This window comes from Rhipicephalus sanguineus, chromosome 2 (assembly GCF_013339695.2).
Source record: "Rhipicephalus sanguineus isolate Rsan-2018 chromosome 2, BIME_Rsan_1.4, whole genome shotgun sequence".
Taxonomy (NCBI): Eukaryota; Metazoa; Arthropoda; class Arachnida; order Ixodida; family Ixodidae; genus Rhipicephalus; species Rhipicephalus sanguineus.
The window spans coordinates 155,062,242-155,089,315 of record NC_051177.1 but is presented as its reverse complement, the minus strand read 5'-3'; the positions used below and the strand labels follow the sequence as shown (position 1 = coordinate 155,089,315).

Below are 27,074 nucleotides of genomic sequence, written 5' to 3'. Positions count from 1 at the left end.
AAAAAAAGAAACAAATATTAAGAAAGAAAGAAGCCCACCCAGCTGCCATAATAAGGAACAGAAAAGGCAACGGCGGCTGCAATAGGAGCCTCAAGCAATAGAAGCCCTACGCCAACGACTACGTGCCTGTACATCTATGAGAGGTGCGAACGCTCGGTTCTGGAGGTTGGACATCCACCAGAAGCGTCCAGTTTCGCTGCTTCAAGCCTTGCGCGACTTAGTGCAAGCTTCACCATTTTTTTTTCCGAAGCACTCTCAAGCAATGGCGTGGCTCTATGGTAGAACACCTGTTTACCACATAGAAGGCTTGTGTTCGCTTTTCACAAAACCGAAGATTTTCATTTTTTATATTATTTCCATCTTTCCCGATTTTCCGCTCACAACCAACGACGCCGACACGGACTCCGATACCGGTATTTCTGGGAAACGACCGCTTCAACGCTATAGCATTAAAAACAGAGCGTGCACCACGCCCCTGGGCTCCAGCGCATAATTCTGCTTCATTCCACTGCGCGCTTCCTTAGAGCATCCAAAGACAGCGCGGCCACGCGGGTAGTAAGATATTATGCTGCCTTTTCCCCCCACGTTTTCACAAGCATTCGTCAGGTTTCCGCAGTGCCTGGAATAATTGGCATGTAACGACGATCATCGGAAACGTTAGAAACAGACACCACTTGTATGTATGGTTCTTACTGCGTTCATGCGTGTGTATGCGCCAATGTGTCACGTGCAATGGAATTTCACCAGCCCATACTGAAACCTTGCTTCAATTTATTGGCCTAGTCAGTTAAAGGGCGAGAAAAGAAAACTTACGGAGTGGGCAAGCCTGTTTGGTACGTAGGTCAACTAAATGTTTACATTGAGACAACTACATTTTAGTGGTGGGTCACTGAAGTTTCGGGGGTTGGCGAAGCCAGTCTTGGGCTGCAATTCAGGTTGGTTTCGATTATGGGTGAACCTTACATTTGAATTGGACGAAATACAGTTGAGCCATTTTGGCACAAGCTAAGCTGATTTTGGGAGTAGGCAAGGTTGGTTGTGAATGTGTGTAAAAAAATTCTTTTTGTTGGAAAATGTCACTCTCGGGATCAAAGTGTCTTGCCAAATCTTTGTCTTACTCGGCGTTTCGTATGTAGTCTCACTGGCACTGCAAGTGATCGGTTTTTCAGCTGCTTATGCATAATATGTGTAATGCTTACAGGAAGGCGTGCTTGGTCACACCTTGCGCATACGGCCTTTGGAAGGAATGGAGAGGGCGGAAGATGGCACGATAGCTCACGAAATATACGAGGTTCCTCAACCAGAGAATGCTGGTCACCAACATGACGACTATGGTAATATTATCTAGTATATAACTGTCCGTATTCGTGAAGTGCTGGACCGTGGCAAGAAAAAAACTATTATATATTGTTCAAAGCTACAAAGCAAAAATATCCCCTGAATTATGACACTGAATCCGGTTTAAAAACTTAGCGTTTGGTATCAGTATTCAGAATTTCTGCTTGTTTTCTTTCTTGAGAGGTTGGTGAAAAACAGGTGGTTATCAATGGGTGGGACCGAGATACTGCATCGACGATTATGTGCCTCATTTAGTTTAAACCAAAGTCAATGCCGTCCGCCGACCCCCTTATTTCGTTCTAAAAGTATCTTTGCTGTGCGAGTCTCTAACGCCACGGCAGTTCTCCTAATTCCGCACAAACATAAATTGCCTTCGCCAAAAAAAAAAAAAATACGGGAGCATGCATTAAAATACGAGAGTCGCCCTGAACAATATGAAGGGGAGTATAGAAGCTCTCCGTTTTCCTGCTGACTTCGCAGATGAGCCTGCTGTATTCGGGCTTATCTACAAAGATACTTGTGAATGAATGTTAAAGTAATCCTTTCTTCATAACACAGGCTCTTAGACAAGGGTGCCTGCTGAGCTCTTTCTTGTTGGTTTTTTTTTTGGTCGTTTGCTTTGTCGCATCTCACTTTGCCAAATCATACGCGGTTTTCTCTTGCCAGTCAGATGAGCAGTAACAAAGGCATTGTCTGCATATCCAGACAATGTATACCTGTTTTTAAGAAGCGAAGGAAGCTATTACAAATTTTTACAAATCTATGAAGTCGGAAGCAAGAAGTATTACGAAGCATGTCAGCTTAATGTCGGGTTTATTTTATTTGCAAGCTTTGATGTATGTGAAATACTCCTTGCGATGTTACCATGCACTTTTGTTCGTTCGGTAAACTTCTCTAAATCGCTAAAACGCCATTACCTAAGCTGGCAGGTCACGTGATCTAGCTTTGACCAATGAGGTGTAAGCGGTCGCATTTAAAACCTAGCGGCGGATTTGCAATATCATTTGATCTCGCTAGAAATCCCGTGACACGAGGCATTCACTGAAACGCCATTGCTTGAGCCGGAAGGTCACGTAATAACGTTGTGAGCAATTAGATGTAAGCGCGCACATTTCAACTATAGTGGCAGGCTTACGACACCACGTGATCTCGTTAGCCAATCACATACACTGGCGCGCTTCCAGTTTCGCTGTCCGGCAGTTCTCACGGCATGGGACTAGACCAAATTTTCATTTGCACTCTTACCATTACTCCTACGTAGTTACAAGGAATCATTGTTGTGGTTAGAAACAATACTCACTATAGTATTAAAGAGAACCAAATTCGTGCCACGAGCAATTTTCGAATTTATGCGGTCTATTCATCTAATACACTATGCGCGCGCACGCGCGCACGTGTATGTGTTGTTGCTTTCTTCGAAATGCAAAGTATATATTTCAGCGGTCAACAAAATTTTTGTCCCACGCGCATCCTTGTTCTTCTTTAGAAGGTCTATTACCATGGAGATGAGTCCGCCAAAAAAGCGAGAACATGACATATTCATATCCTGAACCCATTTCTCTCTGTGTAACAGACCCCTCCTATGCCTTACTTTCGGCACGCTTTAGAATAGTGCTCCTCAGTTGGTTCTGAAAGCATTGCTCCTGTGAATTCTCCAGAAAAAATGATCACCTTGGCCATGAGTTCGAAGCCCTAAATGCGATAGCAACAAATCAGAACGATATATGAAGTTAGGCTAGCATCTGAGTCGTTTAGCGTGACGTGTGGTGTAACTGAAAGAAATCGCTTGCGTAAGGAAACGCGGCAGCTGTAGCGATGAAAGCGACGGTCGTGCCGCCTCCGGCTTTAGGGCAAACTTTGAGATGATAACACAACGCGTATAAGCCATTGGCTGATTGCCTGCAAATATACGGCGCCGGGTACCGCAGGCGATCACGCCCGGAAATGCGCTCGAAGTGCGCTTTCCGGCCGAAGGCACGCAGACCACCCACCGGGAATCCTGCAATACACCTTTCGCCCGAAATAGTTGGCCGGTGCTTTTCTCATTTGCTCGATTAAACGCCTTCAGCAGCGCTATCAAGCTTTCACTAGCACATAGAACATACAACAAATGGTGTGACGCCATATATTTGGGCATTAAACAGAACATGACGGCGACGCTGACTTCAACGGAAAAATGAGCATGGAGGGTCTATCGCAATAAAAGTTGTCTAATATTTAACGCTTTAAAAAATCCACCCGTCAAAGCAATACACAATCATGGGCGCGGCCTAAGCACACACTAAATGTAGTGAAGTTAGGAATGATACATCTCAGCTAAGCTTCTTTGTTGGCATTTTGTATGGTTCGCAAGAACGTATATCAAATCCCCGCTAAGTGACATTACGCTCATTACTTGATATAAGTGGGGACACTGCACACCGCGTTAGTAAGGCGCAAAAATAGTATTGCACGTGCGAAGCAATGTTGAAAGCACTGAGGCTAGAATATTCATGAAACATAATGGTCCAGGCACAGGCTGCGACGTTAGCCAACAGCTTTATGCAATTTAAAAGCCGGCCACTTCGGGCATATAAAGAACACTTTCTCGCTGTTTGGACCCATAAATGTTTATTCCTGCTCCTGCAGCCGTGTTCACAGTTCTATAACTGCTGAAACACCAAAACAGGAACGCGCCGCGGTGGTGGTGGTCTAGTGGTTATGGTGCATTTTGTCTCCATGAAAATGCGGCCGCCGCGGCCGCATTTATTTGGAGTCAAAATGCCAGAGGCCCTTGTGCTTAGAATTAGGTGCACGTTAAAGGGCCACTGACACCAAAACTGAAACCACAAGATATATGTTTTGTTTGATCGGCCTGTATACTTGGGCGCTTCTGACCGATAGCTACTTGACCGTAGCGAACGTTGCCGTAGGTCGAAATCCCGTGTGACATTCCACAAAACGAAATGAGTTTGTCGACGTCCCAGAAGCTTTGCGGGACGCACAGAATACCATGACTGCCACCCTACGGGAGCTGTAGTTCCTCGCCCCTCTCGCTCTCTTTTTGGGCGGCTCTCTAGATGGTTCTGGCTGCTTACGCCAGGAATGCTTTTCTTTTCCCTTGGTGGACACGCTCTCGACAGTCGAGTGAATGCAGAACAGGCTTCAATAATTCCGAAGCAGCCAAATCATTCCGTTCTTTACGGCACGCGGGGCCCCGATTTGACAACTGCAATTTAACGTCACCAACGCTTGAGCGCATGTAATCTTAGGCGCTGCCCCATGGTGGGGTGCTTGTCTAGTATGATTTTAGGCGGGAAATCCGAAGTGACACTAAAATTGGTCACCACAACCACGCTAGCGTTAACCGCACAATATGTAAGAGCATTTATGATTCAATTTCTGGATTACCACTCACAGAAATGATCGAATAAAAGGAGCGTCTTTTTGTCCCACAACAACAAGCGTCATTTATTTTGCCTTCCTTTCCTTGCATTATCGCCGCGCGCCCACCACTTTCTGGTCACGAACGGCATGTGCGCTATCAGCGTGACATAGCATTCATGGCAGGAAAATGGCCGCGCTCAGTTTTCAAAAAAGGAAACGCAAGCAAGCCACATGGCGATTATCGTTGTGGGACAAAAACACGCCCATTTTACTCGATCTGTTTTGTAAGTTCAGACAGAAAGCTACAAATTGCAGTCAGAAGCATTAGAGAACAGCAACTGCGAGATATTTTAATGCTTTAACAATAAGAATAACATGAAATGCTACAAAACTAAATAGTTCATACTTTACACTCAAAATGTATATGGCAGGTTATACATACATAATTCAACGCACTTAAGGTTATTACCCTCATAGTAAGATTCCATTAATGCCTGGGAGACAAGTTACATAATTTTTGTGCAGAGGCGGTGAATAAAAGGCTAAAATAGTGAAGCGCTCACTTATGCTGAATAGTACGGTTCCTCATACGTCATTTCTTTAAAACACAGAGCGCATGCACTGTCTTCTCAAATTTTTGCGAGTGAAGAAACAGCCATTAAACATTATTCCTTTTTTAGGGACACCGGATATGAATACAACGGAAACGCAGGTGGAATCTCGATTGCTGTGGTACAAAGGTAGAGCCTTTCAAATTACAATGTTTTGCGATGCGCATAGTATGCGAGGTCTATTTTCTTGACTTACTTTGCTACATTACTGAGAGGCAGTGAGTAAAGAATTACATACTTCGACCCTTAATATGTAATTGGTGTTCAGTGTAGTTTTTCTACAAGATTATTTTTGGCGCCTATTTGGAACACTAGATGTTCCCTTCAGGTAAATCACTCTAGCGACGGTGGCTATTTTAAATTCATCGATTTAATATGCAGCAATCTTTCCTCGAATAAAAAATTCTGAAGGACGGTAGAGCTTCGCTTTGAAGTATACAACGTGATTGCGTAATGTGGCATCATTCGCATCGCCTTCTCAATCGCTACTGCGGCTTTTCTTCTCGGTTTACGCCTCAACCCAGTCATATAGAAAGGAAGGCCTGTCCGCATTACATTGGCCGTTTCAAACTATCCTACATAGAATGCCCACTACATTTGCAAACTGCCCAATACGCCATTATTCTAGCTGTTGTAAGTGTTGTGTAGGGCAGGAGCGCGGCGTAACCCGCGGCGGGCCGACGGAGAGGCTGAACCAGCCGAACGACGGGAGGGCGCGCGGAGTGACGACGCAGAGACCAAGCTTCGGCGAGACTGACGGGAGACTGCTCTCCCGCGTTTATTGCAGGCGGTTTTAAGGAGGGAGAAGAAAGGCTATTGGTCATCGAGGCACGGGTCACATGACCGGCATGACCACGCCGGATTGGTGGTAGCAAAGAGGCATGGCAGAGACCCAGCTCTCCCCAGTAGCATGAATAGAGAGCACAACAGCACTGGTGTCTCAGCATGTCACCAGGGGTCGCACGACACAACATCGTCCCGCCCTGGGAAGAATTGCATCCTTATACAATTCTAACTGTGGTACCTGCAATACGCAGAAGTTCAGTCTAGAACACACACACAACCTAGGTTACAGAAAATTCATCTCACCGACACCTAACACAAGTGCCAGCTTGCACTGTTCAATGAACATTCACACACGCGCACTAGAGCAGTAGGATGGGGCTTACGCGTCCACCGTGGGCGACGTGACCCAGGCCCTCCAGGAAGACTTTGCGTGTGGCGGCTGTCGGGAGCCGACTTCGAAGACCTGTCCCCATCTCTCCAAGAACTTGGTGGATTGCGGCTGCCGTGAGCCGATTCTGAAGACCCAGTCGCATTACTTCCCCTCCCCGTGTTGGAATTCGGTGCATTTACTGCAGGTGAGGAGGAATATCCAGGACTTTCCTCCTGAAGTCCCAACGGGTGATACTGGGTCTCAGGCAATTGACGCTGCGCTTCAGCAGATGGAGAGTCGCACTGGACAGCATGGCCACCGCGACTGGCCTGCGCAGGGAACACCTGGTTGCTGATGTCCAATCTCAAATGCGGCCGTCGACCGCGGCCGCCAACGATGACGTCGTCGTCCTGGAGCCGGCGCAGCTCGCTGGCGTCCTGCTGCCGTAGCGCCAGAGGCAGCCGACGCAGCTTGGCAGACACTGGTATGATGTGCTGCCGCCTCTTGGCCCGGTCAGGCAGGTGCTCGAACCCCGGAGGTACACCTGCAGGAAGCTGCGAGGAAACTGGTGTAGCCAGACGACACGTCAATGTTGCGCCGTCGATCAGGAGTCCCAACTGCTGGATGGCGTCGAGCCCCAGTAGTGACGTGCCGTGTGCTGTCACGTAGAAGGTTACAAACGCGTGCTTGCCACGGTGCTGCAAGTCCGTGCGGAAATAGCCCAGTACCGGTATGCGATGCTTCGAAAAATCCTGCAGTTGGATGGACATTTGGAGCAGTCGGTGCTTCGAAGCGAAAAGCATGTCGAAGTCCTTCTTGGTCATTAACGATGCAGTGGCTCCGGTATCCACCAGCAATGACATGTGGCTATGTCCTCCGACGATAACAGGGATGCGCAAGTCCCTTGGGCTAGTCGGCGCAGCTTGCACGGACAGGACTGTGGCAGTGCCGGAGGCACGGTCTTGAACGGGGGCAACTTCCTGTACCGACGCTCGTCGCTTACGGCAGACTGCCGCGAAATGCCCTTTGATACGGCAAAATTGGCAAATTTTCTTTTTGGCCGGACAATTTTTGTAAGTCGCCAAATGCCCTAACTTGCCGCAGCGAAAACAGGGGCCGACTTGAGGCTTGGGCGCAAGCTGTTGTACTTGCTGGCAGCGAACGCAGCATTGTGGCAGCGCCGTCGAGCCCGCGGAGCCATCTTGGACCCGGCCACCCGCGCCGGGGGGGAAGCCGCCGCCATGTTGAGTGACATGCGGCACCAGCGAAGCAGCCGACCCGCCATTTCGAGCCGCTGCGACGCACTGAATGCTGCCGTCGTAACCGGAGTGCGAACCGAGTAGCCGTTCATTCTCTCCGAATGCCGCGTTGGCTTTGTTGAGCGCCTCCAAGTCGCGTCCAACTTCTTCGGCTTTCTGCAGCGTAAGGGCTTCCCCGTACGACAGTAGTTTGGCCCGTACATGTGCGTTGGCGACCCCGTGAATTACTTGGTCCCGTACTCTGTCGTCGTAAGTGGCGCCGAACTTGCATGACAGGGCCTTTTCTTTGAGCGCGGTGACGAAGTCAAGAAACGTTTCGCCGGGCAGTTGTTTGCGGCTCGTGAAAAGGTGCCGCTCGGCTAGCACGTTCGTTGACTCTGCGAAAAGCCCGTCCAGGAATTGTAGCAACGTGTCGTACTCCGTCGTCGCCGCATCTGTCGACACCGTGCCGGAGTCCGCCGCCGTCGGTGTACTGGCCGTGTGCGTAGCATTTGGGCCGCCGTGTGCTTCGAGCTGCTCCTGCGCCGCGAAGTATTTGCGCTGGCCCTCGATACCGAGCACGCTGATAAGTGCTGACGCGCGTCTTTCGTCCTCCCAGCCGCTTCCGCCGGCCGCCTTCAAGTGTACCTGGAAAATCTTTTTCCATAAATGCCAAGGAATGGAAGGCTTGCCGGGAACGTTGAGGAACGGAGGAAGGTTTGAAAAATGGGCCGCCATGTGTGCAGGAGGTAGGCAGTAGACTCAAGCAGGAAGGTGGCGTCGTAGAGGGAGCTGGAGCGGAAACAAAGAAAAGTCAGGTCGACGCGCTTGTAGCGTGCAGGAAGCAGCACCGACGCGCAGCAGAAAAATGTGACTCGTAGCGTAGTGTCACGTACGTCGTGCTCTTCCTGGCGTCGCCTGTCGAACCGGGTTCAGCACCTCGTCGCCATGTGTTGTGTAGGGCAGGAGCGCGGCGTAACCCGCGGCGGGCCGACGGAGAGGCCGAACCAGCCGAACGACGGGAGGGCGCGCGGAGTGACGACGCAGAGACCAAGCTTCGGCGAGACTGACGGGAGACTGCTCTCCCGCGTTTATTGCAGGCGGTTTTAAGGAGGGAGAAGAAAGGCTATTGGTCATCGAGGCACGGGTCACATGACCGGCATGACCACGCCGGATTGGTGGTAGCAAAGAGGCATGGCAGAGACCCAGCTCTCCCCAGTAGCATGAATAGAGAGCACAACAGCACTGGTGTCTCAGCATGTCACCAGGGGTCGCACGACACAACAGTAAGCTGGCGAACTAAAGACTTTGTGTGCGTTAGCCAACACCCTAACCTGCGCACCTGCACACTTTGTTGATGCTGTTGCGGATATTAATGATTTATTATGACTGGGCGCTCTTAACCACCCACTCAATGCGCCATTCACGTGTTTTGACGCCAGCTGCGATTCTGCGTTGTGCCACGGAATATTACATGCGTTAAGGAGACTATACGAACTATGACACCCGTATAGGGCTTATTTACGAAACAGATTAAAGAACTGACATGACTCCGGGGAGAACACCCCCAGGCAGCACGCCAGCATTGGAAGTATTCGGCCCAAGGTTGGCAAAAATGGGCAGAAATATGGTTCTACGTTCACTTTTGGGGTTTTGTTACACCTAAATGTGCATTGGTCCAATGTTGGAAGCCAATGATGGTCCAATGTTTGCAAAGATGGCTCTAGCCAAAATTGTCCGTTCAACATATCGCCAATAATGGCAAAGATGGCTGTAGCCAACTTTGTCTGTCGTACGTACCGCCAACATTGTACAAATACTCGTAGCTCCGATATTTTTTGCCAGCCTTCACCGCTGGCTGCGCCATCGTTATTTCTTTCCTAGCATTTAACGCTGGTTTATGCCAGCGTTTTCGTTGTCTGTGCCAATATCATTACGATGTTTTCCACTGAATATATAGTTTAACACGAGGTAGATTTTTTTTGCATATAAACAAATGCATGTCGCCCATGCTTTTGCTTTTAGGCAAGCAGCAGGAATAATCAACGTAGAAAAGTTGAGAGTAAACACAAATTTATTCTGCATGTATACATAAGGTAAAGATACTGCAAGGTTTCAAAGGAATTTCGCTTTTCGTGAGCACTTTGTTCTGATAAGCGCTTGCTGGCAGGTAACAAATGCATAGACCCAACACTAATTATGAAATGCGAAGCATTTCTTAGCGAACTTCTGCTACTTTGAGCGTATCTATCTATCTATCTATCTATCTATCTATCTATCTATCTATCTATCTATCTATCTATCTACGACTTTGTGCTCTCCTGGCCGTTTTGTTAATGGCATGTATACCAAAATTGGTATGGCATAACATGACTGTGTGACGACCATAAATGACTGGTCATAACATGAAAATCTTGACATGTATGGTATTACTGCATAGGTTACATGAGATGGTGTCGGGAAGCTCGCGGCTGTTTAAGTAAATGGATACATACCAAACTGGTGTGACAAAAGATTTCTGTATGAAGAGCGTGCGGGAGAGGTGGCAACATGAAAATCATGACATGCATGTCATGTTCGGCATGACAAACCGGCCATGCTCATGGTGCGCTTACGGGCGTTTTGCTGGCTTGACATTTACCAAATTTGCTATTGCGTGACGTGACTGCAACGACAGGTGGTAACATGACAATCATGGCATGCATGTCATGTAGGGCATGATTTACATGCCACACTCACGGTGCTCTCGCGGCCGGTTCGCTAGCTTGGCATACACTGAAACTGCTATTGCTTGACGTGACTGTATGACGAACGCAAATGAAAGGTGGTAACATGAAAATTAAGGCATGCATGACATGTAGGGCATGATTTACATGCCATACTCATTGTGCTCTCGCGGGCGGTTCATTAGCTTGACATACACCAAAACTGGCAATGCGTACATGATGGTATGACGAACATAAACAACAGGTGGTGGCATGAAAATCATGGCGTGAATGTCAAGTAAGACATGATTTACTTGACACTGTCGTGGTGCGCTTTCACCTGTTTCGCTAAATGGATATTGAGAGAAAATCCCACCCTAAAATTATTTCGGGTGTGCAACGGGACAGGAAAGCAAACTGGATATGACGACGGATACCGTCGATAAAAACACGAGCAGTAAAAAAACGGAAGGGTGAATGGTGTTGCCCTGGGCAGCGACCAGCGTCGGTCCATCGTAAGGCATCATCACTTTGTTCAAACGTTGACACAAATCAGTACGTGTAACAGAAAATGTCGCACCCATGTCCACCAAAGCACCGACATGCACTCCCTCCACTACCACAAAAACCATGTTGCACGGGCCTGATGGAGGAATTTCAGTTCTAAATTGGAATTCAGTTTGTTCTCCAAAAACTGCATCACCAAGTTTTTCGACTGATTATCCGTGGCGAATGAGGCAGGCCGAAGTGGAGAAGAGGAGCGGCGAAAGGGCGAGGGTGAGCGGCGTCGTGCGGATCGGCTGTTCCGTGGTGGATTCGACGCGGGAGGAGAGGGAGACCGGTGCGGGGGCGACGAGCAACGCTGACCATAAGAGACCCCAGTGGAAAAATCCCTTTCACGCATGTCATAACCTCGACGCTCATCTTGCTGGCGCTCTCGGCAGAAGCGAGATATGTGGCCGCGAAACCCGCAGTAGTAGCATACTGGGCGGGTCGAACGCCAGGGTGGTGCGTATGGTAGCGGTAACGTGTTTACGTCGCCGGAAGACGCGGCAGCAACATGGGCGTAGGATGGTATGGGCCGATAAGCAGGTGGCTGTACGTGCGCAGGGGAGGTCATGGATGTGAGTTCCTCCCGGATGATGTCGCGCAAGACCGGTCCAGAAGACTGCAGAATACAGTGAAGCAGGTGAGAAACCCATCGACTGTAGTTCTTCCCGTATTATGTCCCTTATGATGTCACGGAGATGTTTATGAGACGTAGGAGGGTGTTCGCCAATGTCTCGATGTAGACGGACCGAATCCAGGGCATCGAGGCGCTGACAATGGGTGACGACGTCAGCTATGGTAGTTGGGTTCTGAGCAGCGAGGGCATTAAAGGCAACAGCCCCTATGCCCTTCAAAATGTGGCGTACTTTGTCCGATTCCGGCATGGACGACTTGACACGCCGGCATAGCGCAAGGACAATTTGTACGACTCGCCGGGATGTTGTTGGCGAGTATCGAGGGTCCTCTTCGCGACGGCGGACCGAATGGCCGGTGTTGAGTTGGAGACCAGCGCCGGCCAGGCACGTCAAAACTTCATCGAAGCATTGCAGGTGCTGAGGAAGCGTTCACGAAAAGATAATAATATCGTCCAGGTAGCAAAGGCAAGTTTTGCATTTGAGGCCGCGCAGCGCGGTGTCAATCAAGCGATCAAAAGTCGCGGGCGCGTTGCACAGCCCGAAAGGCATCACGCTGAATTTGCATAGCCCGTCGGGGGTTGCGAACGCCGTTTTCTCTTTATCGCCTTCATGCATGGGAATTTGCCAGTATCCTGAACGCAAGTCAAGGCTTGAAAATGTTCCGCGCCTTGTAAGGAATCAAGGACGTCGTCAATGCGTGGCATGGGGTACAGGTCCTTGCGGGTGATCTTATTGAGCGCCCGGTAATCCACGCAAAAGCGCACAGAGACATCCTTTTTGCGGACCAAAACAACAGGAGACACCAAGGGCTAGATAGATGAGGGGCGTATTACCTCACGTTTGAGCATGTCTGCAACGTTTTCTTCTATAATTTTTCTCTCGGCAAGAGACACGCGGTAGGGCCGGCGGTGTACAATAGATGTCCCGACTGTCTGACTTCGATGCGCTGCAGTGGTAGTGCGGCCCAACGTAGACGAGTAAACATCGAAAGAACTTGCGTGTTTCTTTAGCAAAGCAAGCAGCTGCTGCGTCTGTGAAGCTGTCAAGTCGTTGCTGGTGGCGGCGATAAAGGCGGAGGAAGAAGCATGCTCACCGACCGAAGGGTCCTTGGATGAGACGGCTTGCAGTGGCATGACGAATACAGGCTCGTGGTCGGCAACACGGGACACCGTACTGTTCTGTGCCAGGAGAATCTTCTCCGATGTACAATTTACGGCTGTGATGAGGGCAGATTCATTGCGAAAACGAACGACACCCGACGGAAGAACTATGCCTTTACGAGCGCAAGTGATGAAGGCGAGACCAACACGTCGCCTTGGTCGATGTCGTTGGACGTAATAGTGCCAATTTTTTCTTGGAGTGGCGGAAGTTCGGTGTCTTCCGAAGCGATCAGACGAAGTGGCTTCTGGGTGTCGTCGTCGAGCATGTAGTCGGTGTCAGTGAGGTGGACGACACGTTGTCCACAATATGTACCAAAATTGGTATGGCATGACATGTCGATGTATGCAGGGCGATGTTTGCAAAATGGCGATGTATGCAACTCTTTGCTGGCTGCTTAGCATTAGATAGATTCCCACAGTGCGTAGGATCTGCCGGATTTTTTTGAATACCGCTCTTATATTAGGAATTGCGGAAAAGGCACCAGTCACAAACACACAGAGCCAAAACGTCTCTTTCTTAGCGATTATTTGAGTTGTCAGTTCACCGAAGGGTCCAAAGGAAGGGAATGAAAAGCGCAGTGAAATACAAAGTGAAATACCTTAACATCTACACTTCAACAGACACTCGATACAGCCGAAATCCATAACCACTTTGAACTACCCGGAAGTTCGTGGCCTAATATAAATGGTGACTGCGGCTAGAGCTTGAAAGAAAAGCGACAACTTCAAAACCAATAAAAAATCCGGCAGATCCCACGCACTGGTAGAATCGATGTAATGCGAAGCAGCCAGCAAAGAGCTGCAGACATCGCCTTGTTTGTTTTTGAGCCAGAAGAAATCATTGATGCCATGTTATCTTTTTCAACATATATTGCATGTTTGTCATGCACGCATCCACGCACAATCTGGTATATACCATGCTTATGAAACGTGTATTATTTTATATACAATGCATGAATATCAGTTATGTTCATCACGCATTGTGTCATGCTATACACTTTTTTGTTATATATCCAGTGAACAAAACGGCCGGAAGCGCACCATGACAGTGTCACGTAAATCATACCGTACATGACGCGCATATAGTGTGATTCGCATATTAGTACCTGTCGTTTATATTCGTCATGCAGTCACATCGCGCAATACCAGTTTTGCTGTATATCAAACGAGCAAAACGGCCGCAAATGCACCATGAGCGTGGCATGTAAATCATGACATACATGACATGCATTTCATGATTTTCATGTTACCACCTGTTATTCATGTTTTTCACACAGTCACATCGGACAACACCAATTTCGGTGTATATCAATCTAGCGAAGCGGCCACTAGTGTGCCATGAGTGTGGTATGTAAATCATGTCGTACATGTCATGCATGTCATGACATTCATGTTACCACCTCTCATTTACGTTTGTCGTACAGTCGCGTCGAGTATTAGCAGTTTTGGTGTACATCAAGCTAGCGAAACGACCGCGAATACACTATGAGCGTGGCATGTAAATCATGACATGCTGTCATGGTTTTCATGTTAGCAACGGTTATTTATGTTCTTCATACAGTCTCATTGTGCAATACCCATTTTGGTGTATATCAATCTAGCGAAACGTGCGCGAGCGAACCATGAGCATGGCATGTAAATCATGACATGCATGTCGGGTTTTCGTGTTACCAGCTGTTATTCATGTTCTTCATACAGGCACATCGCGCAATACCAATTTTAGTGTATATCAAGCGAGCGAAACAGCCGCGAATGCACCATGAGCTTGGTATGTAAATCATGACATACATGACATTCATGTCATGGTTTTCATGTTACCAACTGTTAATCATGTTCTTCGTACAGTCATATCGCGCAATACCAATTTTGGTGTATATCAATCTAGCGAAACGGCCGCGAGGGCACCATGAGCATGGCATGTAAATCATGCCGCACATGACATACGAGTCATGATTTGCATGTTCGGACTTGTCATTATGTTCGTCATGAACTCTTGTCACGCCATACTAATTTTGGTATATATATGAAATTAACGGAACGGCCTCAAAAGCGCCATGGCCGTGGAATGTAAATCATGCTGTTCATGACATGCGTGTCATGGTATCGATGTTCTGACCTGTGATTTATGTTTGAAATACAGTCATGCTAGCCATACCAATTTTGGTATACATCCGATCAACGAAACGGCCAGGAGGGCACAAAATCGTAGGCGGCTAGATAGATAGAGAGATAGATACGCTCAAAGTCGCAAAAGTTCGTTAAGCACTGCTCCGCATTTAAAATTTGAGTGCTAGAAATTCCTCATGTCGCTGCGCGAAACGGGCGGCGAAGGGCAAATGAATAACAGATGTTCAGCTGAGGGTCGACAACGCGACAAAAGAACAAAATAAAGCACGCAAATGCTGACAACATCTCCAAGGGTGAGTACATCACATACTTTACGTGCACAACAAAGCCCGACACATGGCTCTTTACAAACCAACCAATATGAAAAAAATACGTGATAATGTAGACACTTACAAACGCAGCACCTATTTCACATACGAAAAACACGGAAAGTAACATGCGATGAAGGAAAGAAGGATGAAAAACACCACCTATCTTCCGCTAAAGGGTTCCATGAGGCGATGCGACCATGAGGCCGCGTGTTTACAAGAGGTTTTCAGGGCCCCAGATTGGGAAGAATTAGGGATAAGAGTTAATGGAGAGTATCTCGGTAACCTGCGATTCGCTGATGACGTTGCATCGAAGAGTAACGCGGGAGACGAATTACAACTCATGATTAATGAACTGGATACGGAAAGTAGAAGACTAGGTCTGAAAATTAATATGCAGAAAACTAAAGTAATGTGGAACAATCTTGACAGAGAACACCGCTTTGGGATAGGGGGCGACACACTGGAAGTTGTAAAGGAATACGTCTACTTAGGACAGGTAGTAACCGCGGAGCCGAACCATGAGAGTGAAATAACGAGAATAAGGATGGGATGGGGCTCATTCGGCAAGCATTATCAAATCATGAATGGTAGTCTACCACTATCCCTCAAAAGGAAGGTATGTAACAGCTGCATCTTACCGGTACTTACCTACGGAGCAGAAACCTGGAGACTTACAAAGAGGGTTCAACTTAAATTGAGGACGACGCAGCGAGCGATGGAAAGGAAAATGATAGGTGTAACCTTAAGAGAAAGGAAGAGTGCAGAGGGGGTCAGGGAACAAACGGGGGTTAAGGATATCATAGTTGAAATCAAGAAGAAGAAATGTATATGGGATGGGCACGTAGCACGTCGGCAGGATAACCGTGGTCATTAAGGCTAACTGACTGGATTCCAAGAGATAGCAAACGCGTGAGGGGGAGACAGAAAATTAGGTGGGCAGATGAGATTAAAAAGTTTTTAGGTATAACGTGGCAGCAGAAAGCACAGGACCGGGTTGATTGGCTGAACATGGGAGAGGCCTTTGCCCTGCAGTAGGCGTAGACAGGCTGATGATGATGATGATGAGGCGATGCGAAGCAGCGTTTCGGCATGTAGCGCCCGCGTTTCAGAGGGGGAGTGGAGAGGGGGGAGAGAGGGAAACGGGAGAGGGGGTGGTGAGATGAAATGTGGAGAGGGGGAGGGGAGGGGTGTGGCGAGGGAGAGGAGGTGTGCGGAGATGGCTTGCGCATGCGCAGTAAGGGTGGTCACGCCGTACACCATCACCACCACCACCGGATTGAACTCCGCTATAAGATGCTTCATATCTAAAAACGACTTACTGAACGCAATACAAGCACACATATTCAGCCGAAAGATTACGAGTTGTCAGGGCACATCGGCGCTCAGCTGCGGATGGCTCGTCAAAAGTCAAAACAATCAGGCCCGAAGAAGCACGGGGCAGCTGCTTCCTCACTGTGGCATCGCCGTAGAATCCTATCCTGTCTCGGTATCCGACTCCGTTTTTCCCGATGTCTCCCGACTGAGTACTGAAGGGTGCCCGCCCGCCGATGCCGGGAGCCCGAACGCGGGAAGTAACCGCCACTGACTGACAAAGCGTAGCCGCCGGCTATACGGGGCCAAAACGCATACGCATCTTCTGAGGTCCCGTCGTCTCCCGGCGTCTCACACCGTTGTTTTCAAAGGCATTGAAAGCACGGAACCGCCGCTGAACCGTCGTGGGCGGAGCAGCCGTCAAGTGAAAAGGTTTTATGACCAGCCACTACCGCGCTACCCCGTTGCCGGCAGGAGAGTATGTAAAATTCTTGAGCAAAACATGGCATCGCGCTGCTCCTCCGGTCTCCCAAACACCGAGAACATTTATTCAAAGTGGATACGTCTGGTTGCCTGAAGCGTTGCGAATGCTGGCATAACTGATCGCTCATTTGGAGATTCCGCGGGCGAAAACTCAGTCTTGGACAGCACATCGCTGTAGCGCGCACACAAAAAAGGTACAATCCTGTAATCCAACCAGTCCTGTAGCAAACACAAAAATACGTGGTGCGGTTGATGTCACATGAAATGGTTTGATTCCTTGCCGCTATTAAAGCCAGCACAATAACTTCAGTGCACGTGCGCAAAAACCGCACCAGCGCAGATGCCCATTGCGAAGCAGACTAGAATTCTATTCTACTCCTATAAGTCATCAACGCTATATACAGCTTCAATCAATGTAAAGATAGGGATATTTTGTTTTATACAGTTGCCATGTATACGGTGGCTGTATCCCACAATAACATTAGCTTTTAATAGGCATTGCAAAGTTCTCATAAAAGTATTTCCAGCCACGCGCGAAACTCAGTTGAGAACTTTGTACTTGTTTTACATTGCTCAAAAGCTGTAAGACAAGTTTTGTCCAACTATTTAGCATATATTTTGTGCCATAGTAAATGTCAACTTAAACATCAAGACCCTGTGTGCGCCATTGCTCGCTTTCTATAGAATGGAAGTTCCAGTATTCTTTGTTGACTGACAAGGATAGACAGTTTTTTCATCTTTATACAACGACGCCGCCAATATTGCACGTTGGCTGGCAACGGTATTTCATTGTTGCCGTCCTTGCAAGATAGCTGTGCTAGTGTTATATGTTGGCTGGGAATGACGGGCATTTGTGCATTTGTGTTGCATTCCTGACGATTTTTGTGGTTCTCATTGTGTGCATTAGCCTAGTCGAGGTAACTTTGTCTGTCTCGAAACTTCTAGTGTTCAAACATTGGGCGTAATATGCGGCAACACATATGAAACATGTACCAACACAATGTTTATCCTCGAACAAGTAAAGAAAACAAGATTTTGACTATCAATCAGTGTCACTATACCTTTATGAACAGCTCCCAGTTTTCATTCACTCCTTTCATTCCTTGACAATACACAGCATGCATTGTGCAAGCTTCTAGAGCCATGATTTATAAACTTTCCTCAATAGTTTTCTTTGACACATATTGTTTTCTAGGGTAGTCCCAACAGAAAAAGATTTGCACCAGTGAACGGTGACCGGAGCCGACACATTGCGACACCCGGCGCTGTCGTCCACGAGGATGTCGATAGCAAGATTGCCAAGCAAAATCCACTTTACAAAGCAGGTGTGGCCGGCGAACCCGCGGAAAACAGCCCATCGTCCTGTTGGCCCATCCGAAAGCCCATACTTAAAGAAACACTTGTCCATTGCGTATTGCGAGATGTGGCTATGCATACGATATTCTTTTTGTTTTTCTTTTTTCGCTGAAGTTACGAGCAACCGTATCTTTATCGCAGTTGCCCAGAAAAAGCTGCTTATTGGAGCGCTTTCCGCCGGCTAGGCCTGGTTTGGAAAATGCAGTATGCTTGGCACTCTCGATATCGGCGCGCTCGAGAAAAACGCAGCGCCGCGTGTCGCAATCTTGCCGCTCCAGCAATCGGTAACTTGTGCCAATCTTTTCCGTTGATACTGTACGTACAATTGCAACTGAGTGCAGTCAGTACATGTAACCTAATATGGAAGTATCATTACTTCTGGAAATTGCATGAGCTTTCATTTCTGCTTTTTTTTGGTAAGGGAAACGGCCATACGCAGATGAAACATGAGTGTATAAGCACAAGGTACCACATTAATTGAAGCACAGAAAGTGAGAAAGCACATTCATAAGCATACATGGAAATTGCTGGCTTAGTTACACTAGAGAATCAGGCCGCAGAGCAGCAAACACAAATAACAGAATCCTGCTGAGGGATCTCCATGCAAACAATAATCAGACAAGCAATGCAACTTTTGCCATGACAAAACCACAGTTTTCTTTGTTTTAATGAGCCACAATACAGTAGAAATAATGCCGTTTAAGTAAATGATGATGACTTCTGGTTAGCATGGCAGGTAGCGTCAGAAATGCTAATACACGTTTTAGAAGACCACTTACCCGGAAAGTTTTACTGACGTGTCCCGCTTTCTTTTGTCGCAGCGCCACGTTTGCCGTTGCTAATAAACCCAGAAGTCTACGTTGTTGTTGACCACTTCATATGCGCAGCCTTAAAATACGTCGAAAAGAAAATTGCACGATATGTTGCCATTCTGACAGCGTCGGTGCGTATTACGTATCTTTATTACCTCAAGCAATTTCTGGATACACGAACGTGCGGCCTGTGTATTGACTCAAAATAAAGTTGGTTTGTCATCCTATGTTTTATGTGCTACGTGGTAAAGCGTACACAGGAAGAGAACGCCGAATGGCACGTTGTGAGCTATTACCAGCACGAGTACCATAGCTTCATTCGATGTAAAAATTTCCGGAGGGTAAGGAAAAAAGTGTGAATGCTAAGTGCTTCGTATGTGTTGGTTATTTGACCAATGGATTAGTAATTGATCTATATGGACATCATGGAATGAATAAAATGAAGTCAGTTTGCGCAGAACAGATAGTGGCAGATGACGTTTTGGCATTTGACGTCAAATGAGCTGATGATGATTATGATATGAAAATTTAGTGCGAAGGTTGACTAATTTGACGGCAATACCAAGATAATATTGCTGCTTGCATTGTCACACAATTGTAATCGACTTCATAACAAGCTCGTCTGCGCGGAAGACGCTTATATGTTATTCTTCCGGGCGCAAGGAAATGCCAACGTGAGATTAGCGCCCTTTAAAGACGTCTCACTTGCCTGAATACACTCCGTGTGTTTATAGCAGACGTCAGACGTGCGATAATGATTAGGGTGGGCGTGTATTTGGGATAGTGTATACGGGGTGTCACAGCTATCTATAGCGAAGGGTTAAAAAATACAATATTAGAGGGAGGCGAGTGAAGTCAGTTACAAATTGCTGACAGTCACCTTGCGCTACACACAATTTTTCGTTTTGCAATTAATTATTTGTTAATGAGGTTTATTTACCAAAATTGCGATATATGGACTTGAGGCAAGAAATGCGACTTGCAAACCTTAAAAGCGCCTTCAGAAACCCCCATTGCATTATTTGCGAGAAAGGAAGTCTCACGTCTACCACTTTTTCCAAGCGGCAAAAAAAAAAAGGCTCGCTAAATACAAACAGAACCACATGACTAGCGCATTCGCGCACAGCGAACATGCTGCCCTCAGCCGCGGTTTGAGCTATACGAAACCAGCTGTGGCCGCGACACGCCGGCTCCGTTGAAGCGGTAGGCGATAAGTTAACGGTGGTTTCTTCGCCCGCGCTCGCTACCATAGTGTTCCTTAAAAATAACTACAGGGGACTCTGGCGCTGCAATCGTTCAGCCACCATGGGAATGATGGCTAGTACACGGATTTGCCTAATCTTCGTGCTTACGGCTTCGAACGCACTTGTGGCTTTGTTTACTGCTGTGCTTTGCGTTTGTTTCAGATAAAAGAATAGACCGTTTTGAACTTCGTGACCAATTTGAATTTGTTAGCCTAAAAAAGTTAAATTGAAGTGTAACTGCTGACTTTTGCTGAACTTCGTCTTCCGACAACGCGAATGCAGGCGAGGCGGAGCCAAACGGAGCCGAAAAAACGAAGTTTAGTCAATTCTCTGTACTTCCCATCATTCCCATGCTGGCTGAAGCACCATGCGTTGCAACTCCCATAGACACTAGCGCGATAGCCCCCTCTAGTATGTATTGTAGGAAACTCTATGCTCGCTACAACTTGCATCATCACGCGCGCCGACTGGCTGACGCGGGCCAAGAAACCACCGTCAATTTATCGGCCTACCGCTGCAACGGAGCCGGCGAGTCACGGCGGCAGCTGATTTCGTTCACTCAAACCACGGCTGAGGGCAGCATGTTCGCTGCGCGCGAATGCGCTAGTCACGTGGTTCTTTTTGTATTTTGCGGGCCTTCTTTGCATCTTGGAAAAAAATAGTATACGTGAGGCTTTCTTCATCGCAAATAATGCACTGGAGGTTTCTGAAGATGCGCTCGAACTTTTCAAGTCGCATTTCTTGCCTAAAGTCAATATTTAGCAATTTAGTTAAATAAAGCTAATTAACAAATTAAATAATTAAAAAAACAGAAAAATATCTGTAGTGCGCAAGGTGGCTGTCAGCAATTCACAACTTATTTAACTCGCCAGCCTCTAATATTGTATCTTTTAACCCTTGGCTAAAGATGGCTGGGACACCCGATATATTATCTGATACTCTAAGAAAACATTCATTGCATCATTGTTTGACAATTTTATTCCACTAAATATTTGACAGCACGTTGTGGTACCTCAGGCGTTAGCTCTGTACCACAGTTTTCTCCAAAAAGATTTCAGAAATAACCTCAGCCCATCTGTCTATTGTTCAGCAGAATTTATTCGGTCCGACTTTATAATGGGTTCTTTTATCCCATTTTGTCTGTATCCGCCTCATACTCTCGGTTAATTTTACGTGTTGTCGGTTGTAGAAGCACTGCAACGCATACTTGTAAGACAGTCATTAGATGCGGTTTAGAAATTTGCATTGGCGAAAACTTTTAACCCGAGCTTACCAGGCTGTTAACTTTAGTGTTTTTCCCAAGCGTAAAAAAGAAAGTCAATGCCCAGGATGTAGCTAAAGAGCTTGAATTATGTGTTTACTGGATATACACATGAGTGCGTTGCATCTTTCCTGAACCATTTTATTTTTACTTTTTCAATGAATATTTCTGTAGTATACATGAGTTGACATAATAATGCATTGTTTTAAAATTATTCCAAATCCGTCAAAAGCATTTCATATTGGCGCTACTTCTATTCAACAGGCAAATCTGAGATATCGAAGCGTGGTGCAGCCGAGGGTTCAGCTCGTCCTGGTGGGCATCACGGTGACAAAAAGTGTAAGCCAAATTTATTTTTATAAGTTAAGTGGTAAATGTTTAATAGTCTCTACAATCGATCTTTGAACTCATGTACAAGCGCCGACCTACAGTATGAAAGCAGTGCTCAACGTAAGGCTTGGGACTTTCCAACATGTCTCCACTAGCCTAAAGGAGTGCTTTACTGAAATGCGTTATAACTGCTGTCCAAAACTACGCTGACACAGCGGCTCTGTAGAGATGCAGCAAACAATTTAAATGTTTGTTAATTTCCTCACTGCGCTTCCGGCAATCAGTTGAAAATCGAAATACTAATGGTGTGAGATTATTGAAATTTCTAAATAAGAATCCAATATTACTTAAGCGAAACAGTGTTTTCAATTATTCAATCGAATAGTAAATATGTGTGTATCGTCAAAATGTTGCAGGGGAAGTAACATTATCTTTTTCATTCTTCTTAAAAATAACTAATTGAAATCGCATTTCACTAGGCCGCCGTATGTTGAAGAGACTTCTGCAAATTACCATGCACGAAAATTTAACCCTTTAAAGTAAGCTGTTCTCCACGGGTCGCTAGAACACACCTGAAAGGGGAAAATACCCTTTCGTAGGAGTGGCGGTAGCAGGATGTTTTGTAATTTTTCCACAGCCTTTTCTTTTTCTGAAAATTCCACTATTACTTAGGCAGTACTGTTGATTGCTATACTGCACTGACTTATAAAGCGCGAATGTACAACATACGCTGTAGCTAATGGAGACACTGGGGGAAATGGAGGAACGTCTAGCAAAGCGGTGTCGCCAGGATGCTGAGCGACGGCAGCGTGTTACTTCACTGACCACCGAGCCGTCTTTGTGGCAATAGAGAAGCAAACTGACGTTGAGTAAAAATAAATATGCATGTGCGACATAATATGTATACCGTGTGTGTGTCCTTGGAGCAGCAGTAAGCATGGCAATCGAGCTAATCCTAGACAATCTGGAAAGCTAAGAATAATCAGCTGAACCTTTGCTAACGATACGTATAACCTGGCATAGCCGAGCTAAGCCAAGAATGCCGTCACGATTAACAATGCGAAACGCGGTAGTTCTACGGGCCGTGGGCGCACCACAGTCTTAGCAACAATCTCTTCTCCGCTCCGGGGCTCTGGCCAATCCTCAGCGTTGCTGTGATGTGAGGTCGGATTCGCGGCGGGTCATGTAATCCGCAAAAACAACCTGTTTGCTCACAGGTACGCGCGCTCGCCGCCTCGGCCAGGAGGACAGACGAGCCGATGGACGGAGCTTAGGGAAAGCTAGAGGAGGCGAGCTGTGGCCACTTTTGAATCCTCAAACTCGTGTAGCTCTCCTACTACGACACCTATTGGTAACGTTCCCGCGGCTACGTGATTCTTGAATAGTTGCGCGCAACTTCAACATCACTACAGGATACTGGCCTCTGGGTTGTTTAGGGGCCCTCAAGGTCATGCCGATCAGGATTTGTTCGGCACCTGCGACGTTGCAAGGCGTAATGGACAGAGTACTGGCGGGCCCATAGTGGCAGGCTTGTCTCGTTTATTTAGATGGCGTCTCATTTTAGATGCGAAGCAGCTCTTTGACTAGCCTGTGTAACGCTGTTCCTCCGTGCGTCCGTACGAACGCGCCGCAACACGCTCCGCTCGCCGCAGGTGTTGGAGCGGTGCCAAGTAGGTCATGCCGCAGCTGCGCGTTGGCGTTACGCTCCACTCGCAGTGCGCGCTGACGTCACTCTCTCCCTCGCCTGCCGCGTGCTCGCCGCAGCGCCCACAGCTGCCGCGTCGTCCGTCCGCCCGCAACACCTGCCGCTACCACCGCTCGCTCCGCTACCGCGACCACCGCTCGCTACACCGCCGACTCGTCGGTTCACGCGCAATAAACCTGACGCGCGCCTAGCGTACGCATTGAAACATGTGTGTACGTGTCACCTCTCTCTCCCTTCACCCTCTCCACCGCGTTAGCGCCGTTCAACCCGTGACGCCACCCGTGCGCAGCGCTGCTGCTTCGCATCCCATCAGGGTTCCCTTTGGGAAGATGGTGGTAATTTTTTTCAGCGAATTTCGACGACCACATTAAACGGCCCGAGACGGTGTTAAAAGCCTTTGCGTCATTCAGGCTCACACTGATACCATAGACGTGCTATTTCTCGTACAAACAGCACTCTTCCTAGGGCACGTCATGAGCCAATCTGGAGTTGTCCAATATCTACAGAAAGCGTCCACCATCGCGAACTTATCTCAGCCCGTCGACAAGAAAGCCCTCGCCGATTTCTTGGTCTCGGTAGTAGTCTCGGTGCCTATTATCGGCGCTTTCGTGAAGAACTTCTCCCGCATCGCCGCGCCGCTGACACTTCCAACGAAATCTGACGTTCTCTTCACGAAGAAAGAGCGAGAGATCGAAGTATTTGATAAGCTATAACGACGTCTACCGTCGCCGCCCGAAAACTGAAATTCACACTGACGCAAGCACTGTAGTACTCAGCGCCGTACTTGTCCAGAGAAAAGATGGTTTTAAAACAGTCAGTACTTCTGCTAGGTGGTCTTTATCCAAAGCCGAATACAGTGACGCAACGGCGGAAAGGAATGCCTTGACATCAACTGGGCCACGTCAACGTCGCGCCCCAATCTATACGACAGGCCTTTTTGAAGTGGTGAGCGAGAATCACGCATTGTTTTAGCTAGCAAACTTGAAGGACCCTTCAGGTTACCTCTCACGGTGCAGCGTCAGACTCCAAGAATTCGACATCACCGTCGTGCAGAAGCGCGGCCTGAAAGACAGACGCCGATTTCTTGTCCCGCGTCTCTATTGATCCGCCGGCGCTAGACGGCCAGGACGAAACACCTTTCTAGGATCAGCAAGAGGAAATCACTTTGCCGAACAACAGTGAACTTACCCACAACTACGAAGCATTGCGGCGTACCTAAAAGGCAAGGCCGATGTCATCCCGATAATATTCACACATGGATTTTCCTCGTTCTTGTTGCGAAACGGCATACTCTTAAAAAAGATGGTTGATCCCTCCGTCACAGGAATCGGAATAACACGAAAGTAAACGGTGCCCTTACAGAAGTAACTGAATGTTTATTGTACATTCATATAAGAGAGTTTGTACAATGTAAATTGATGTCTGGCAGCTACAGCACCATATAACATGGATGCTCCCACTTTGATGATTGGTGGTACATCATCATCTCGACGACTAACGTCCATGTTAAATGATTAAACAAACCCTTGTGGTAGCTGTAGTAGTTAATGGTGAAAGCGTAATCAGAGAACGAGGAGTGATAGCCATAAGAGCGTCGCATATTGGACGCAGAACTTAGTCGCCATCCCGCGGCGTGTTAAAATGTGATTGAACACCACGGCCGCACTAGAGGGAAACGCAAAGCGAGGGAAACGCAAAGCGCGTCGTGCTGCCCCAGTAGCCCGGCCGCGATTTTTCTCGGGGACAGCACGTGAGCGGGGAACGCGATGTTACTGCCACGTGATGCAGGCGCGCGTCGCAGAGCTATTTTTGGTTTGGATTAGCATGATGCTATGAGTGAGGCCGACACTTTTACGACTCTTGCGCTAAGATCGCCACCTCGCGGTGTGTTAAGGCCTTGACAAAATTCAACTTCCATTGAAAACGCGCCGAATGGGACGGACGTGTAACGCGTTGCAGGGGCTAGTCGTGGAGGCCACAGTAATGAAGAATTGCTTTACTTGCTTTACTTTACTGCTCCCAGAGGGCAACACCGCCCCGCCGACCGGAAGAATGGTAGATATAAAAGGCGCGTTTGTAAAGCGTATGTAGTCTGTGGCCGTGGTGCAGTGGATAGCGTGCCCGGCATCTGTTGTTGCGGACCGAGCGGTCGTGGGTTCGATGCCCGTTGATGGAACTTTTTTTCTTTGACATCTGGTCGTGTAAATTTTTTCGACGTCATTTCCGTGACGGAAATACGTCACTGAAATCTTGGTGTACCCCGGCATAAAACACTTTCGTGTTAAAAAGTTTCTCGAGATTGTGCTCCGACTGCATTATCACTGCGCCTTCAGCACTGCTTCAGGAGATTCCCTAGTCCCTGCATGACGGCGCGATTTCTGGTCAGCCCCGCTTCTCACGAACGCTCGCGAGGACTCAGGACAACTATTATTGGTCGCCCCTTAACGCCGACATCGCCCAATATTTCAGAAGAGGACGGGACTATCAGCGACGCAAAACATCGGAGGCAATGCCGGCAGGGTTCCTTACAACTGATCCAGCCACATTACATACCATCCCAGCAAATCAGCCTGTAAATACTGGAATCTTTTCCGATGCCAATATCCGGTAACAAGTGGATTGTGGTGGTTAGATATTACCTCAACGCGCTACGCCGAAACGATAGCCGTGCCCAAATTTGGTACCGTTTGGGTTGCAAACTTCTTCGTGGAGAAAAGCTGCTGCGACATAGCGCACTGTAAGTCCTCATCACCGACAGAGCAACGACTTTTACGACCTATCTAACCCAAGGCATTCTGCGGTAGTGCAAGACCAGCCATCGCAAGACTACCGCCTACCACCCGCAGACGAATGGCATGACAGAACAGTTGCATAAAACTATCGCCGACAAGTTGGCTATGCACGTCGACGTTGAATACAAGAACTTTCGCCCACAAAACTGCGGTACAAGAAACGACACAGATGACGCCGTTCAGGCTGGTACACGGAAGGAACCCTGCTACAACTATACCTACCACGCTGCCAGCCTTCAGATACTCAGATACTCACCGTGTTTTCGCACTAGCACAACTCATGGGGAACTAACACGCAAGCTACCAATCTTTCGGATGCGCTACGCTTAAATATTATCTCGCGTTAGCTGTGAGCTGTGCCTAATACATCGCAACGCTAAAAGAGAGGCACGCAGCTTTAGTCACTGTAGAAGATTCCAAGCTGGCCTTGAACCGAATTGTGCACGTTGTTTTGACCCTCTTTTAAGCAATCGCCGAAACACCTGCCTGTTTTTCGTTTGAATTTCTTCCCACACGGCATCGGGACACCGCTGTATGTAGCTGCGTTGCCGCTTTCCGAGTCAACTCAATTGTGGTACAGGGCT

General features: G+C 47.7%; 1 protein-coding gene across 1 annotated transcript in view; it reads left to right on the top strand.

The window, feature by feature from the left end:
- The window catches only part of LOC119381994 (venom metalloproteinase antarease-like TtrivMP_A), a 116,314-nt gene that overhangs the window by 22,041 nt on the left and 67,199 nt on the right, over positions 1-27,074 (top strand). The window contains exons 4-7 of the mRNA XM_037649738.1: positions 1,202-1,334; positions 5,385-5,444; positions 19,168-19,289; positions 21,928-22,002. Of these exons, the coding sequence (XP_037505666.1) occupies positions 1,202-1,334; positions 5,385-5,444; positions 19,168-19,289; positions 21,928-22,002 (390 nt within the window). The remainder of the gene's footprint in view (positions 1-1,201; positions 1,335-5,384; positions 5,445-19,167; positions 19,290-21,927; positions 22,003-27,074) is intronic.